The sequence below is a fragment of the Macrobrachium rosenbergii genome, chromosome 3 (assembly GCF_040412425.1).
Source record: "Macrobrachium rosenbergii isolate ZJJX-2024 chromosome 3, ASM4041242v1, whole genome shotgun sequence".
Lineage (NCBI taxonomy): Eukaryota > Metazoa > Arthropoda > Malacostraca > Decapoda > Palaemonidae > Macrobrachium > Macrobrachium rosenbergii.
In genome coordinates, this window is record NC_089743.1 from 56,901,720 (window position 1) to 56,920,148 (window position 18,429).

An 18,429-nucleotide genomic window follows, 5' to 3' on the forward strand; every position below is an offset into this window, starting at 1 on the left:
TGTTGGTTTCAATGCTCCTATGATTACTGCTATTTTCAGAGGGTTAGTTGGACTTGCAAGTTTTCATTCTGTCTGGAAGAGGGGGAACATTGCTGCACTGCCTAAGAGACTAAGCCTGTCTTCATGCCCTTCAGAATATAGGCTGATTTCAATTTCACCTGCTTCATCATAAGTTTTTCAAAAGCTGATCTCTAAGTTGTTGTTGATGGCATTGTTTATTGTTCTGTTGATTTTTACAATGTTACTGTTGTTATGAGTCTATTTATTAGTTTTGATACTGATTTTAATTCTTTTGGAAGACACTGAGCTGAACCCTGGGTCTGTTACTCATTACAGTAAGAAAAATTGCAGAGTGCTTTACTCAAATATTTGGGGCTTCAGGTCAAATTTTCTTGACCACCAGAGTTGTGCCCGTAACTAAGATTTGATGTTTTTATCCGAGACTCTTGTAAGTAGTAACAAGTCAGAGATTGAGTTTTTACTCCCGGAGTTTGATGGTCCTGACTTTATCTGTCATCATAGCATCCCACACGCGCAAGGTATGGCTGTATACACTAAGTCAGGATGACCTATTTATCGTTAGAAAAATTTTGGAGTGCGGTTGCCATGAAGTTCTTTGTTTTAAAATTTTCAGTAAGTTCTATAGTGTATTCATATTTTCTGTTTACCACAATCCAAATATTGATGATTCTATATATGACTGTCCCTTTGAGGGGATTAGTACGGCTCAGTCACAGGATTCAAAAGCTTCATTTGTTATTTGTGGAGACTAATGCAAAGCACAGTAAGAAGCTAAATTCAAATTCCACATATCAACATGGCCGGTCTGCTTCTGAGTTCTGTGTATCCTCCACTTCTGTCCAGCAAACAGGGGAACCCACCCACATTTCTGGTAATAGATTACACTTCATATTCACAGATGTCCAAGCTACTGTGAAGTCCAAGGTCTATGAATATACATGCAGTCCACGATTATCGGCAGGCTCGGTTATCGGAGATCTGGATTTTCAGCACTTGTCTAGCGACGGAAATCAAAGATTTTCACTTACCGTCAAGCTGTCAGAACGGAACCCCACCGATAACCAGGGGTTGCCTGTACAGGCACTTCTCATCATTGTGCCACTGAGATGGACATATCTGTCAATCAGTATATTCCTAATACAGGTTGACCATCACTAATCCGGCAATCAGTAGTCCGGAACAATCGGTAATCTGACACAAATTTCGGCTACAGTAATTTCTGTTTCCGCACTAATTTTCAAATTTCCCGGGTGCGCCTCAACAAACTGGAGGTGTTTGTAAACACAGGCATGCTTTTGCTGTTCCATTTTTTACATTTATTATTGTCTTTTGGCCTACGCTATGGTATATTGTATAGGCTACATATATGGTGGCCTAGCCTACGTTATACTAAACTCTATTCACATATTAACAGTATTATACAAACATCAACATAACGAATGTGCATCTTTTTCATGGATCTTTTAAAAAAGTTATGCTTTACTACATCGTATCCAATTGCGTATATTCTCATATTGCTTTTTTATTATAAATTGCGATCAATGTTTTGTTTTTGGAATTGATAACGCGGTGTTTATTTCGCTGCATTTAACTCAGTTCAGAGCGCTTTTCTTGCTTCTAGTAAGCGTAAATGAATAGATACTTTTTTTATTTGGGACAAGGATATTTTTCGTTATACGAAATGTTTTTAAATCGAAAGATAACTTAAATACGTTTCGTTGTGAAATTAATTTAGCTATTTTTTTCGTTAATATGCGACGTTCGCGGGAATCGCGGCTGGTCGTTTTGGGGGCATGTTTGTTTTGTGTAAGAAAAAGATCAAGATTCCGTTCGCTATTTTCTCTTGATTTCATCATAATACGAGCTTTACGTATTTATCTTTTATCGGCGTGAAAACAGCAGTAATTTGTATTCTTTCATGCCCAGTAGTTTTGATTAAAATACATTCTCTCCAATTTTATTTACGGTCAAGTTTCATCCATGTTGCCGATGCACGATAATCTATAGTCACTAACAGCTTGAACATTGCTTCCTCAGCTTCAGCTACAAATTGCAGCATAAAGTTACTGCAGCAGTATATTTCCTAGCCAATCTTTTCTCCAAAGCGAATGAGGGTATAGTGTAAAAAATATACCAGTCCTATTGTACTGTACTTAACGTCATTTGTAACGTAACTACAGTAATTGTTTAACCGTACGATGGTTGAAATACAAGCATAACAGTTGTTATCCGGGACGATTATTAGCAAAACAACAGTTTCCCGTTCGGTTGTTTATGGCGGTACGCATTTACGCAAGAGTATAACATTACTAACAATACTTTTATGATTCTCTTTTACCTTGTTAACTAGCAGATGGAATAAAGAGATGGAGGAAAAGAAGTTGGTCTCTCTCGCTGCCTGCGCCTGCGCAAAATCTAAAAATATTTCCTAAATATTTTTGTATCAGTATTAATTGCTAACCCCATCGTAAACTCGAAATATCGTAAGTCAAATTATCGTAACTCGAGCACTACCTGTATTTGATAATTGTCTTTTCTTTATTAACCAACTTGTACTGATTTATGTGATATTTTAATTCTAGGATGAGGTGCTTAGCTACTGGGTTTCATGTATTCTAGCCTAATAAATGGTTAATCCGGCAAAATGGCTAATCCGGCACCCTCTAGGTCCCAGTGATGCCGGATTAGTGATGGCCAACCTGTACCATCATTGGAAAAATGGTCTGCCTAAAACCCAGAGCTAACTGGGATAGCATTATCAAAGCTTGTCAGGCACTTAATATTTCAGATGCTATATTAGACCCTGGTCCCAAGAAGTTAAATGGAATTCTGATGGCTATTTTAACATGTCCATAGAAAGGCATGAAATTTAGGACAAATGACCAATCATGGTTTGATGATGCATGTAAATGAGCCTACCATGACAAACTGACCAAATTCAATGCATGGAGAGAGAATCGTTCAAATGAAAATTATACCATTTTTGTTGAATCTCGCCATGCTGCAAATAGAAGTTACCATACCGTCGAGAGAAATTACAATAATTCCTTGAAGAGGAAACCTGAAGGAATTACTCAGCCCAATCTGTGGTGGTCCAAACTGGCATCATGTATCTTTGGGTCAGGGTCGTCTTTTATTCCACCATTACAGTACCAACAGATGATGGTAGATTGGTTACTGGCCCTAGGGAAAAGGCTGAACTGCTTCATCAAGCTTTTGAAGCTAAGCAATCAGCTGAGGATATCCCTCTCCCTGATACTTGTCATCCTGAACCAATTCTTACTAAATCTGCATTTCATCCAAGGGAAGTTAAGAAAATTCTGGATATCTTGATAGCTGGGGTGGAGAAGATCCTGAAGGTTTCTTCCCTTTGTTTTTCAAGAAAGTCTCTAGTGTGTTGTCCCCCAATATAAGTAGATTCAACGTAGTATCTTCGCGGATGAGCACATACTTAGTACGTAATACAGTGCCTGTTCCAAAGAGTGACACGTCTGCAGACTGCAGTAACTAATGGTCAATTTCTACTCTCCCTGTGCTCTCCAAAGTAGCTGAAAAACTTATTTTTAAGCCACTATATATAAATGTTAGTTGATAGTCAGTATTCATATAGGAAGCAGTTAGGAACCTGCAATGCTCTTTTAGACTCCACTTGCCATTGGCAAGGGAACCTTGATAGGGGTTTTGAGTGCAGAGTAATTCAAACAAATTTTAGTGCTGCTTTTGATTTAGTAAATCACAAGGCACTTGTTTATAAACTTCAGAATCTTGGAGTGGGTGGATATGCTATAGGATTATGTACTTCAAGATTTCCTTACAGGTAGGCAGCAGTGAGTTTCGATGGGATCTTTAGTGAACCTGTTCTGTCTGGAGTTCCACGGGTAGTGTTCTTGGTCCACTGTTATTTTTAGTGTATACAAGTGGTATGGTTTTGGCCTAGAAAACAAGATTATTCAGTATGCCAATGACGCAACACGTGTGGGTGTAGTAAAGTCTCCACTTATGAGAAATCAATCTACCCTCAGCTTCAATCGGGACTTGGACCAGATCAGTGAATGGTTTAGTTGGTGGGGTATGAGGCTAAACTCCAGTAAAACAAAAAAACTATTGATTAGCAGATCTCGTACAGATTTCCCACCCCATCATCCCCTTCAAATGGATGGAACTTTACTGAACGAGTCTGAGGCTTAAACTGTTCTAGGTGTAACTTTTGACTCACATCTAACTTTTGAGAAACATCTAATGAAAGTTTCCGCAAATGCTGCACAAAAGTAAGGTAATGTTCGTAAGACCTCATATATTTATAACAGTGATAAAATAATGCAACCTGTTTTAGGTCCTTCATGCTTCATTTACTAGAATACTGTTCTTCAGTGTGGATGTCTGCTTCTGCCAAAGATTTATCTCTTTTAGACAGAGTGGTTCGCAGTGCTAAGTTTCTGTTTCCTAATAATAGCAGTTATGATTTGGACCATTGACGGATCTCTTGTTTGTTACTTTTTCATAAATTGTATTTCAACAGTGATCTTTCACATTCACAATTGATCTCTGATCCCCTTTTCTTGCCCAGAGCAACCAGACTCGCTGAACAGCAGCACTGATATGCAATAAATGTGCCTTGCTTTATTCATCACAGAGGATATCATGCAACTGGAACTTCAGAAGTTCAAGTGAAGACGCAATGCATTACTACCCTGATACTATTCTTGCATTTTAATACATTTTTATCTATTTACTAATTTATTTATTTTTTTTAATAAGTGGGATCTCTTCTATATGTATTTCCCTTTACCTCCTCTTACGTCTTCCTAATGAACACCATATTCTTTGGAAGCTTGAATTTCAAGTCAATATATAGCCCCTGTGGGCTTGTTCCATATGAATAGGTTTCATCTTCTGAATAATAATAAGTACCTTAATAAGTTTAGGTTTGGGTTTTGTAAACGTCTTGGTACTTGTGGTGCACTCTTGTCAATATCTACCATCTTGCAGAGTGCTCTTGATGAGGGTGCAGAGGCACACATGGTCAGTTTAGATTTTAGTGCAGCCTTTTACTGTGTGAATCATGGAGCATTTACCTAAAAGCCAAGATACCGGGAATCAGTGGATACTTTATTAATATTTTAAATGAATTTTTCAAAGACAGAACCCAGAGTCTGTGTTAATGGGCAGTGTAGTAGCTTTAGTAATGTAATTTCAGGTGGTCATGAATGTAGTGTTCCGAGACCTTTGCTATTTGTTATCTACACTAACAACTCAAGGCATGGTCTGGAGAGCAAACTGACTGCATATGCCACTGATGCTACTCTTCTAGCTGTTGTTCCATCTCTGCAGTTGAAGTTTGGGTTGCAGAATCCTTCATTGGAGTAAGCTTTGGGGCACGAAGCTTAACCTTTCAAAAAATCAAATTATGATAGTTAGCAATCTAAAACACTTTAACCTTTGCATCCAGAATAACATTTAAATGGTATAGTTTTAAAGGTGAATGACTTTTTTTAAGATGTCATGTGTACCTTTTGATAAGAAATTCACTTTTGACAAAGTATAATGTAATACTGATTCCTCTCTTTCTCAAAAAGTTGGTACAGTGCTGTAGAAGCGTTTTCAAATGTTTCTTGATGAAACTATTATATCCGAGCGTTTCATTTCTCCTCTTCTTCCTTGTTGGTATTCCTGTTCTCCCGTTTGGTCTTCCAGTGCTGACTCTCATTTAAAATGCAACTCAATGTTGACTTGTGGCACAGATGTAAAGTGAGTTCATTATTTTTGTTGAATAAAATGATTTACAATGACAAACATTCTCTGCACTCTTCTTTATCAGACCTAGGTGTTTTTGCTTCCAACACTAGAAAGGTGAGTGTATCATTTACTTGGTATCAAGTTTAATACTATTCACTTGTTAGGAGTTTTATCTTGGCTACAACAAATATGTGGAGTAGTTTGCCTGGTGCAGTTGTGAAATCTTCTGACCTCTAAATGTTTATTGTGAGCAGCAAATTCATTCATGCTTTCTGCTGAAGTCTCCTGAATTTAGGTGTGTCACTTTTATTTTCTATTTCCTTATATATATTAATTTTTCACCTTTTCCTATAACTTGCACTCTTTATAAGATGATTTCTCTTTGGAGCCATCTTGGATTAAAGTCTGCCAACTCAGTCCATAAGGGTTTTCAGATTTTTATGCCGGTTTTCCCATTTTACTGGGTTAGAAGTGTCGCATGTTTCTCCACCTTCCTCTGTCTTATGTAATACAGTATATCCCTGAATTCCCATCTGGTCCTTATCTTAATCTGTATCCTATCTCCATGATTTTCAGAAACTTCCTTTTTGTCTCTACCCTAATACTTCCATTCTACCACTTTAATTATTAACTGCTCTCCCTTTTTTTGTTACATGCACTTGCCTACCAATTCTTTGAGATCTAAAGCTTATGGTCCAGTCTCTGGACACCAAATCTCTCAGCAACTTAATCTTTTGAAATACTGTATGATTTTCCCAGTGAACTACACTCAAACATATATATTTTTTCAAGTTACACCTCAAAATGTCCCCCATTTTATTCACTTGTATCCATAAAATGTCTTAGGTCTAATGTAGATTACCCAACCATATTTACCCCACAAAATTGTCTACTTAGTATACTAGCTAGCACTTAACTTTTATTTATGAAATAATCCAATGCTACTGGGTTCCTCTGTACTTGTGGTATAATATAGCACAGATAAAAGTTTTCACATGATAGCTGGATGAAAAGACTATCTTGTTTTACCTATGGATATAACAATGCAAATTTACCTAGTATTGTAATAAGATATGTCTGATGGTGATTCTGTAGCTCATATCTCAAAATATATTGCATTTTTCTTCGGGTTGTTTTGAATTCATCATTCTTAAAAAACTGGTGTGACATCTGACACTTGAACTCCTATTAAAAATGTCACAACTCCTAATGGTGACTGTTAGAGCATATTAAAAGTAAAATTTCATATTAAAAGTAAAATTTCATAAAAAAAACTAGAGGTTTTATAATATACTGTATATGACACCTAAACCATACCAGACAAAGATGGTTCATTGTTCAAATCAGAATTCTGGTCCATGAAAGTTTAAGTATTAATTGTTGTCAACCAAAATGGTAATTAGCCCTGTAATTCAACTATAGTAACTACCACACTTTACCACAAAGTGATTTTCCAAATTAACCCTGGCATACACACCAGTTGGCTTTGCCCTTCAATTACAGATTCTTGATTTTGGGATTTAACTTTTTTTGACATTTTAGATGTTAAAAAGAAAACAAGAAATAATTTGGATATGAATAAAATGCCTGCCAGAAAAGCACCCTTCAAATAATCCATATCCAAGGAAAACATAAATACAAATTATATGGCATCAAACACTCCATTGTTCATTATACTGTACTGTAATAATGAGTCATACTCTAGAATACATCAACAAAGATGATGATAACAACCATCATAAAAAAAAAAGCCATGAAGAGGACCAGCAGGATAATGGCATGGATGATTAATCTCTGTTATTACATATATGCGTAAGATAAGATACTGTAGTAAGTACCGGACTTGACACAACTGTACACACAAGTCTTTCAGTACATTACAAGTTAATTTTAACCTAAAGTCAGCAATTATTTTAATTGCACAACTTGAATACTTATGTACTGTACTGAGGGAAAACTTCTCAAAACAGACAAACTTACCTTAACTAGCTTTATATCACGCCTCCTAAAAAAGAAATATTTTTTAATTAGATTTAAATTAGTAACATATAAAGAAAATCAAGCCTATACTAACTTTACCATATATTCAAAAAAATCATATCTGTTATAGTTAAGGAAGGGCTACCCCCACTGAATTTATAATTGAAGCAATGTACTGTAATCACACAATTTATTCTACTACTTTCTATCTTTGGCACTTCAGCATTAACAAAACAGGTGTTAAAACTGAACACTGTATTTGTTGTCATGGTAATGGAGAAAATACATATCATGAATACTGGTAGACTTCAGCCCAACAAAACTGAAGTGCTGTACCTGCACTATGGATATACAAAACTATAGAGGAGTAAAAAACATTTATGAATTTGGATGTTTATCACCAAACTACAGTAAAGTAACATCTCAACTTAACAGACACTCTGGGGGTCTGCCCTTTCTGATAAGTAACAAAGTCCATTAAGAAACAAAGATCCCATACTATAGCCCGCACTTTAATTTTTCATATGTAGATATCTAACAGCTAACAGCAATTCCACATAGTTCCTAACCTAAACTAACCTGTACTTTATACTTAACATTTAATAAATGGGACATCTAATGTATCACTTCTAAAATGGTAGCATAGGGGAGAAAAATCATATGGTAGCTGATAAACACATAAGTCTATTAGGAAGTCTGTTAGGTTGAGGTTTATTAAGTTGAGGTGTTAACTTAGAATGGTACATATCAGGACAAAGAAGGGTACAAATCCATTGCCCTCTTTAAAAAATGTTGTAATGTTTAACAACTTATGGTGCTTTAGCATTCATCACAAAAAGAATAGCTGATACTATACTGTACTTGAACAGCAACTTCAAAGAAAATTGCAAGTGATGCAAAACAAAGAAAAACCACAGCTCCTCACCTGCACACTGCTTCCAACTCCTCCACTCCAAATTTTTGGCATTTTTTATCATTAAACCAATATCCAACTACAATTTCAGGAGACTTTGACAATTCCATCTTCAAACCGGCAAATTTCTGCAAAAAAAAAAAAAAAAAGAGCAATGTATAAAAAACAAAAAATTTTCAGCCTTTATGTTCCATAAAACTAATCTCAGCTTTTACCCATGATGCAGAAATAATAATAATAATAATAATAATAATAATAATAATAATAATAATAATAATAATAATAATTAATAATATTATATTATATTATTATAATATATTATAATAATATTTTAATATATTATAGTAATAATAACAATAAACATTCTTATTATTATCATTATTATTATGTGAAATTTACAGCTCTTTCTGCAGCATCTCTATGATAAAATATAGTGCCATTTATAAAGATGTTAGGATTGGCCTGAGTCTTGAAGTTAACTGCATCATCAATTTGTGCAGAGGCGCCACAGATTCACGATGCTTAACACTTTTGGAGCTTCTACCTTTACTTTGTCGACTCTTCACTTTCTACTGCATGCTTATGCTTGATTGCCACCGACTCCTCATTGGTTAGTGGTTTGCTGGGACTCTTGAGAAACCTGGCAACATCCTCTTCATCTACCTCATCAAACCCAACCTTATGAGACAGCCTTAGGATAACCTTACCAGTGCTGTCTACTAAAGAAATGTTCAAGTCATAGATGCATTTAGGTCCTATGTTTTAGCCTGAAGCATTCAACATAAAAGGATGAAATTCATCCAAAGCATCAATGATAATGTCAATTTGACCCTCAATGCTTAAAGCCAATACTCCTTCACTATCTTATCAAGGATAGCATCCCAAGGCTGGACCAAGCTCTTTATTGTACACTTTTCCTGGTAGCTTTGAATGTCTCAATGGGCCTTTGATCTATGGGCTATGTGAGAGAGGTGGTGTTAGGAGCCATAAACCCCTCAGATTTGTGATATCAGCCATCCATGCCTTGGGATAGCTCAGAAAATGATAAAAGGATACTAATAAGGATATTATTCTATGTGGCATAATGTTCAAGGGAAAGTATAGCCTAGCCAATAAAGTAGGAACTGTTAATGGCTTTCATTATCTATTTCTTCAAGATGAAATTCTACATCATTTAAAACTGCTCCCTTCAGTGACCATGGATTCCCATAGTAGTACATCAATAAGGGCACCAGCTCCAGATATCCTTCAGCAATAAAAAACTCAAAGGTGATATAGTCCTTAACAGCTCTGAACCTTCTTGCTGACTTCCCATCCCAGACAACAAAAGTCTAATTTGACCTATTCCTTAAGAAGCCTGTCATGTCCATTTTCAAAACTTTCTTGGCACTACAACTGCAGTAGAAAAATTTTCTATTCTGCAGCCTTCAAAAACATCTTTGCAGCCTCCTTTTCAAAACTCAAACCTACTCTAGATGTCAATAAAAAAAGTGTACACTGCCGTACCTCAAACTCCTGTACCAACCATAACTTGAGATAAATGACCCTTTATAATCTGGTCCTCCAACTACATCCTTGAGGTCAGCAAAGATAAGGCCCAATTCTGGGTAATATACTGAATCCAAAGAAATAAGAGCCTCTGCATTTCTTCCATAACTTTTTCACACTTCTTGTGATCCTCTTGGCAGCCAAGGAAGGCACATACAAACTCACAGTAATAGAGACATCTTTCTTCTGAAGACCATTAACACTACAGATACAGCAAGCCTAAATATCTTGGCAATACTATTGACACTTGTAATTTATTGATATCTGGCACAAAGTCAAGATTAACTCCATAAAAAAGCAGTCCCCACTTATCGGCGGCATCGGTTAACAGCATTTCAGTTTTATAATGCTTGGCTAACGACGTCGTTAACCAGATTTTTGGTGCCGTTAAGTAGTTTATTGGCGGTAGGCATGTTACTGGCACTGGTAATTATCGGCATCGGTAAGCGGTTTCTTGGCACCGATCAGAAATTACGGCATCATAAACGCCATTTGTTGCCATAATTACTGTGATGTTCAGGTTATCAGCACTCGGCCGGGAACGGATCCCCCGCCATTAACCAGTCACTGCCTGTAATCCACAAATCCAAAAAGTAATGGTGCATGGTGCTTTTCAGTGCATTAACAGTACTACGTCAAACTTTTAAGCACTGGCAGTTGCAAAATGAATATCCAGTAATAAAAACATATTCTTTGTGTTAGTATTGAATATTACACAGTTTACCAACAGAAATAATGAATGACTTCTAATACAGATAAGTAATAACATGCACCTCTGTATATCATGTAAATGCTCATGCTCAGGAAATAAGATAAGTGATAATATGCACCTCAGCATATCATGTAAATGTTGATGCTCAGGAAATGAGTTGTCTATTGCATTACAGCTTATGGAAGAAAATAAAACATGATACCTTTCAGGAAAGCTATATATTGATTACCACTGATGGGACAGGAAACAAATATTTCCACCAATCTTTCTAAAACAGCAAGATCCCACGAGGCAACGGGAAAACAAAAAGGCAAAAGAACATTCCTACAACAGTAGAACAGAAGATATGTAGCATGTGGATTTAAGACCATAATGTACAAGAGACCTTAGAAAAAATATCTAATTTTTCCAGTAGTAAATATTCAGAACCCTAAAACTCTGTACTGTATGAGTTATCTATGTAAAGCAAACCATGACTTCAGCACATGAGAGATTACACTTTCTGCTGGAGTTCAGCCTCATGACCCACATGCTGTACCACTCACTCAACCTTTCTATATATATCTCTGTTAAGACAAGCATCAACATAAACTTATATTTTGACAGTACATGACACTTTCCAGCTTTCCTTATTTTCTTTAAGAGTGGTTTCATTAATGATTTATCTCAGAAGTCCAATACTAGACAATGGCCCTGGCCACCCAGAATCACAAGGTCAAAACTGAAGGCGTCAAAGTTAGTCTTCTTGCCCCCTACCACAATGTCTCTAATCCAATCCCTAGATCAGGGGTTAACAAGGGCATTTAAGGCCCATCACACTCGGTACCCTATGGAGAGAACTGTTCAGATAATGAAAGGAATGATGTGGACACATTGTTAAATTGCTGTTACCATAAATATCATCAAAAGTGCCATAAAAGCTATCAAGCCTGAGACACTAACCTTATGCTGGAAAAAAATCTGGCAAAAATTAATTACTTTACTAGATTTATCACTGTACCTATCAAAGAAATAATGAAAGAAACTGTGACTCGGTGACTCTGACAAAGCTTGACGTGAAAGCGTTTGAAGATATGGATCTTGGGAGAAATTCAAAATTTAACTGATACATCCCAAGTTAAAGTGATCTGATGGAGTTGACCCTAACAGATGCTATAGCAGAAGAAATAGTGCCAGAGAACCTGTTTAAATTAAAATATATCACAGAGGGATTGCATAAGTTCATCTCTTTAATGAGCTATTTTAATGATAGTACCTGATGACGATATATGCCTTTACAAAGAAGGTAATGGCATCAGCAGCAATTTCACCACATCAATCAATTTTTAATAAATTAAAATATAAAAAAGTAAAAGAAATCACAATGTATTCCCCAAAAGTCAAAGCAAGAATTGTGGCCTCTTATTACCCACCTCCAACTCTTGTACTACATCTGCTATCATGGAGGCTCTGATACCAGCCATTTTTCCCCTTCCTCATACAAAATGTATGGATGAGGAAGATGAAGTTTCTGATGGCTCACCTCCACTTATGGAATAAATGATAAAACTACTGTATAATGACATTAAGTTAATAAACATCAGTTTGTTGTATGCGTTTATGTATCCATGTGTAAAATGTAACAATTGTGCAACAATGCTGCATCAGTTTGTTTGTGGTGTGTCATTTTGATCATCATCTACAATACATTGTTCAAAATTGCTAAGTACGGTAATTAGGTGAAAGGCTAAGTGGAAGTGGATAAACATTAGAATCTCCTTACAAATACAAAAGGAGAATGGTATTTTTAGGATGTAAGTACATTTTTTAATTGATATTGCTTCAGAAATTTAATGTTATAACAAAAATTAGTTACTGTCTGTGTACAGCAGTTTCACAATACTGTACAGATATTGTACATATATTTCTCTATCAATGATAGTATAGTACTGTACTGTACAGAACACTAGCTTTTTATTATTTTTAATCAATAGTTCAACCAGACCACTAAGTCAACATTCTTAACTCTCATAGGACTGGCCCAAAGGATTTGTTCTTGATAAAATATATTAGACCTAATTTAATACAGCAGTCCATTAAAAATAACTGGATAAACTGAAAATTATGACAATTCTGATAAAATTTCTTTAAAGATTTGTTTCCAATACTTGATATACATTGTTGAAAAGCTGGACAATCAATACAGATATGTTTGATGGCAAAGACTGACCTCCATTTTCTGAATTCAGGGATTGGCTATGTGGCTTATTCAGCCAATACCATGGGTCGGATGAGTGCGATGAATCAGGCGAGTGTGATGAATTTGAAGACTGGATAATATTACTTCAATATAGCACTCTTTTCAGAGTGAAGGACACCAACTGCCTTCTGCCATTTACTAACGAATGATGCGTCCTGGAGGTAGCAACAAATCACTGACAGGAACAGATATACTGTAACTGATCTAGCTGTAGTTATTGCAGCTTTGGCTCCTTTATTAGAATCCTCATTTCCTTTAATGCCCAAATACAGAGACCCAACATATTTCAACAATTATACAAGCTTCATATAATTTGTGGAATGAAATCTGAATTTGTGGAACATGCAGATTTTTAGGAGAATAATTCTGAAGGGTTTCTAAACCCCCTCCAGTCACTGAAGATTTTACATTTTTGTGGTAGCATGTTTTTAATAATCTTAACTGGTGACTATCCTATAGACAATTCTGCTCTGAAAACAGATGTATTATTGGATAAAGAAAATTAGCTTGGTTCACTAGCAGATACTGCAGCAAATCCTATGACAGAAGATGATTTTGATACATTTGTATAGAATCAGTATCCAGTCTGATTTACTGAATGATTGGCTTTGTTACGAATTTGGCACCACAAAAGCAAGAGAACTTGAATCTGGGAGCATGAACTTTACATCAAGACCTGATTAATCATACAGGAAAATTCTATAATTACTTCAGGATAATCACAAAAAATTGAAAAAAGCTGGTGGAACTGACTGGGTCTTCCATAGGGAAAATGAACACTAATTGCCAGCATGCAACAGCATGGATTGATTGATTTATATATTTTAGCATATATACCAAGCCTTAGGACAGCTAAGGCCATCCAGTGCTTAGAATCTAATATTGTAAGTTTAGCTACAATTCATACAAAATTATAAATTACGATAATTTATAAAATATATTAGTTTTTAATATGGATTAAATAAACAAACTGTTAAATCCGATAAAAAATTGAATTCTTAAATAAAAGTTAACTTTCTTTAAAAACAACATTAGTCATTAGTTTATTGGCAATATAATTAACAGCAAGTACCACACTCATGGGCCTGCCTTATACTGAGGTAGCTCTCCTTTCTTGGGTAAAAATTGGGGAATTAGTTAAAACATGCTTTACTGTTAAAACTTCTTGATAGGAACTGCAGAATGGGGCCTGTCTCTCTTCTCCCCTTTGCATTAAGTACTGTATTTACATGTAGCATGCTTATGTCCTATATGCAGCCTTGTTACAACAATGCTAATCCTCTGAAAAACAAAACAGCTGATACTAAAATTATAGAGGTAATTTTTCAGAAGACTCCAGCCAGCCATCTCGGACGACTCCAGCTAGCCATTTTTGCATGAAAAACCATTTTGGGTTTTTAATGCAAAAATGGTCAGGAAATGATAGGGCACTAAAAGAACCCAAAAATACCAACCTAGCATAACCTAGGGGTATTTACTGGTTACAATTTTACCGTATTAGCTATGGAGGGGGGGGGGCAGTATTTTCTTACCTTTTAAGTCGTAATTTGATTAATTATTTGTCTGTTATTAAGCAAAGGGTGTGTATTGAGAAGAAATTTTTTGTTTTGATGTGTTTTCCCCAAGAAAAATATAAATTATGATGTGGGAGGTGGCTGGGGTCTTCCGAAAAATAACCATTATAGATACCACTTATTAGATCGATTGATTATGAAATTTAGGTCTTGAAGACCAAGCGCCAGAACCCATCAGGATTATTCTGCACAGGAAACTTATTAAGACTACTGACAGAATATTGGTTATCCACTGGCTTAGTTTCTAAATCAAAAAATGCTCCAGGCAGCATACTAATAAAGATTTTTTGGTTGTGAAGACTTCACAAGTCCATGATACAGGCCCCTCCCACATATAAAACATCAGCTTTTAAAAATATTGGCCTACTGTATATAGGATTGAGAAGCTACCCTATCAATGTGTATTACCGCACATATAAATATCAATTGTAGGTATTTTAACGTCTCTTCTAAAATACACAAAACATCTTAGGTTAGGGATCTCCAATGGACCCAGCAACCTAGGTTAGGTTAAGCTAAACTACTGTTTTAATTAGTTTTTCTATTCTCACACCAAAAAAGCCATAGGCCTATTTTCCCACTGCAGTTTCCCATTGATTAATTGTTATTGTATATGTAGGGGTTAGGAAAGGTAAGTTAAGGTGTAGGCGTTATCTATAATAACGAACAGAGAGCCATTAAAAAAAGAAACCAATGGAAAAGAAATAAGATAATAAAAGAAGAAAGAAATTGGAAGGAGTTTATGCATTTTGACCCCAGGTTCTACAGGCTATTTCAATTTAGGTTGCAAGGCCAACTTTTCCTGGATCGAATTAGGTTATGAAAACGAACTAAAAGCAATAACAGGATACGATCTGTGATAAGATGAGATCACCAGTGAACCACAAGCTCATTGCTTCCTGACATCTGTGTACATGCCTCTGATACAATTAAGAAGGCCTGACTGAATGCTGGTCTACACGGGCACGTCCTGTAGCATTTCCACAACCATTGCGTAATTATTACGTTATGCGGATGACATGGCAGTCTAATTACTGTACCGAACAACAGAGGATCAAGGCAGTAGTGTGGTGTTTACTGTACTGCAGATATACCATTTGGAATTGACAAAAGTAAGAAAATGGTTAATCTCACCTCCTGATAACTTAGTAGGACTTTTACGCCTCGATATCTTGCTTGACACTGACTTGGTGTAATGTAATGATCCGAGGTTGACTGAGTGACTGTTATCAGGTCGGACGCGTTCAGACGCTCAGTTAAAACGACTCTGGTCTTGTCGTCGTCTTCCTATGGCAATCATAACTGGGATGTCCTTGGAAATTACTATAAATTAATGTACTTGCTTCAGATTATTTTATTTTCCAGTATGAACATATGGTAAAACTGTATTTTTGCTAATCATGGGTATATCATAGTCATTACAAGAACATGTTTTATTACACAAGACTCTCGTCAATACAAACGAACACTTACTACACTTGAAAGGCCTAAAGATTAACTAAACTTTAAAGTGGGGCTATAAGTCACCTGGGAAATTTGAAAAACATGACTGGCCCGTAGTTATTAAACAATCCTAATGATTTACTGATCGGTGAGCATAATGTGCATCTTATCGAGCTAACATTCAGAAAGTGAACACTAAACAACCTCGTAAGCAGCGGGCCACTGATTTTTTTTTCTGAGCAAATTAATAATCATGAATGAATGGAGACTCAATTGATTAATAGTGACAGCTAGAAGCAAGAGGCAGTCAATTACTGATAAACGATAAAATCAAAATGAGTAATATAATTGCAATACCAGAAGGTCAAATTTATGATTCAAACAGATATAATACGCCCGCTAAAATGTCAGACCTGTCAGTTTTGTCGAGCACGTTTAAAAGACATTGCCTTTAGGCTTCTTAATATATTCAAGGAAACTCAAGTATTTTTTTTTAGCTCTCATTAATAATCTAAGTAAAAGCTAATTTTTTTAAATACGCAATATTAACCTAAACACATTATGTTCCAAAAAACACTAATAGAGGAACAACCAAATTAAAAAATTTTCAGAGTCGGAGTTAATAATTACTTTTACATTAGGTTATGTTAACGATACAGCCTATCTTATCAATCCAGCGAGAATTTTTGGCTCCAAACCATCTTGACTCTGCCCTAAAGATGGCAAAGCACAATCAGTCACCGTATGCACGTCCTTGCGTGTAAACAATCGTTAAAGTTTTTTCTCCGGTCTCACTACAACAGAGCTCTGTAGGACCCGCAAATTATGTTACACACACAACAGGAAGGGATAATCTATACGGCGCACTTCATATAAATTGTCAAATCTACACTTTCAAAGCACTCAGAGCATGTCTTACATTTTTTCTTGATAGCCTTGATATTTTTAGTCCATCTGATATCAAGAGGGAGCTTCTTGCACACTCATGGCGCTGCTGATTTAGAGGATCTAAAACCGACATTCGAAGTGCATCTTGGCTCAAACGAAAACGTCTGTAGTTAATTTTGTTTTAACACCATCCGTTTGTCAACTGTGATCAGCAAGTCTTTCAAATATTTTGGACAACCAGTCTTGATAGTTTGGTGAGTCATTACGCATATTTTGAACATCATTCTAGCTTAGTTAGGGAACTCAAGCAGTTCACACAATACAAGGGTAATCCTGAATTGAGGTGCAACGTCTTTTGTTAATCTTGTCGCTCTATCCAATATATCTTGTAGCTTCCTCGCTTGTATCTTTGGTGACATATAGAGTTGCAATGGTCCACTCTATTTATGACATAACCAATCTCAATTGTACTAATAGAACACTCATCGATGTACTTTTTTTTTTTAAGGAAGGCAATATTTCTAAGAGGATGGCCAGCACTGAGAGACATATTACAGTCAAGCAGTACACTTAAGTCACGTGCTCTGTCCTCGTTTAAAATTGGATTACAGTTCATATTTAGCCAAATATCACGAAGGTTTCTTAAGTTATTTTTCTTTCCCAGCAACAGAAATTCACTTTTATTTTAATTTAATTCTAGTTGCTTAAATACCACCGATTCCTTAACAGCCCGTTTTATAAACCATGAACAATCTCCTATTACACGACATAAAATCATTGTAAACACCTCCATTTTGACCTTACCTACCTCGGTATAGTCACCGCGTTTGTAACCTGCATACTCAAATCTTTCATTAGATATACTGAATGACTGTTTCTAATCGTGCATATTTTTGTACAGCAGTGCCCCCACCATACCCCCACAGGATGGAATAAGATGACATTTTTCATAATTTAATTAAAAAGCCCTTTCATTTGATAGTCTTCTTTGGCATGATTATTATTTCAAACCTTTACTAGCTAAAAACACACACACACACACACACACACACACACAGAAGCACATTGAAATTTCATCAACTCAACGTTAAGAACCCTGTCCCTAGGCTCGCACCTCAAGGACAAATGCTTCAGATACGTCGCAGAAACTGTACGCTATGACATTACAATAATTAAAGTAAAGCTATCTTAATCCTGACTTTGTCATTTAGTCCAGATGCCACGCCACGAAATTAAGCCGGTTTTTTTCTCCACTAAGCTACAGGCAAGGTGAAAATGATTGCTGATAAGCAAGTGTGTTTTGGGCAGCAGTTTCAAAATGAAATCCATTATTCAGTTATTCCTCCTATCAGTATTTTATGAACATAATTTTTGT

General features: G+C 35.9%; 1 protein-coding gene across 6 annotated transcripts in view; it reads right to left on the bottom strand.

The window, feature by feature from the left end:
• LOC136855906 (inositol-tetrakisphosphate 1-kinase-like) overlaps nucleotides 1-16,027 on the bottom strand; it is a 146,590-nt gene extending 130,563 nt beyond the window's left edge. For 4 of the 6 annotated variants that reach the window (XM_067133376.1, XM_067133359.1, XM_067133394.1 and 1 more), the window contains exons 1-4: nucleotides 15,858-15,981; nucleotides 13,120-13,304; nucleotides 8,663-8,778; nucleotides 7,738-7,762 (exon numbers count right to left, since the gene is read on the bottom strand). In XM_067133376.1, coding sequence (XP_066989477.1) covers nucleotides 7,738-7,762; nucleotides 8,663-8,778; nucleotides 13,120-13,125 — 147 coding nt within the window. In that variant the 5' untranslated portion in view covers nucleotides 13,126-13,304; nucleotides 15,858-15,981. Of the gene's footprint in view, nucleotides 1-7,737; nucleotides 7,763-8,662; nucleotides 8,779-13,119; nucleotides 13,305-15,857 lie in introns of all 6 variants that reach the window. The other 2 variants (XM_067133386.1, XM_067133365.1) reach the window with 1 other exon arrangement.
• Between the last annotated feature and the right edge of the window lie 2,402 nt (nucleotides 16,028-18,429).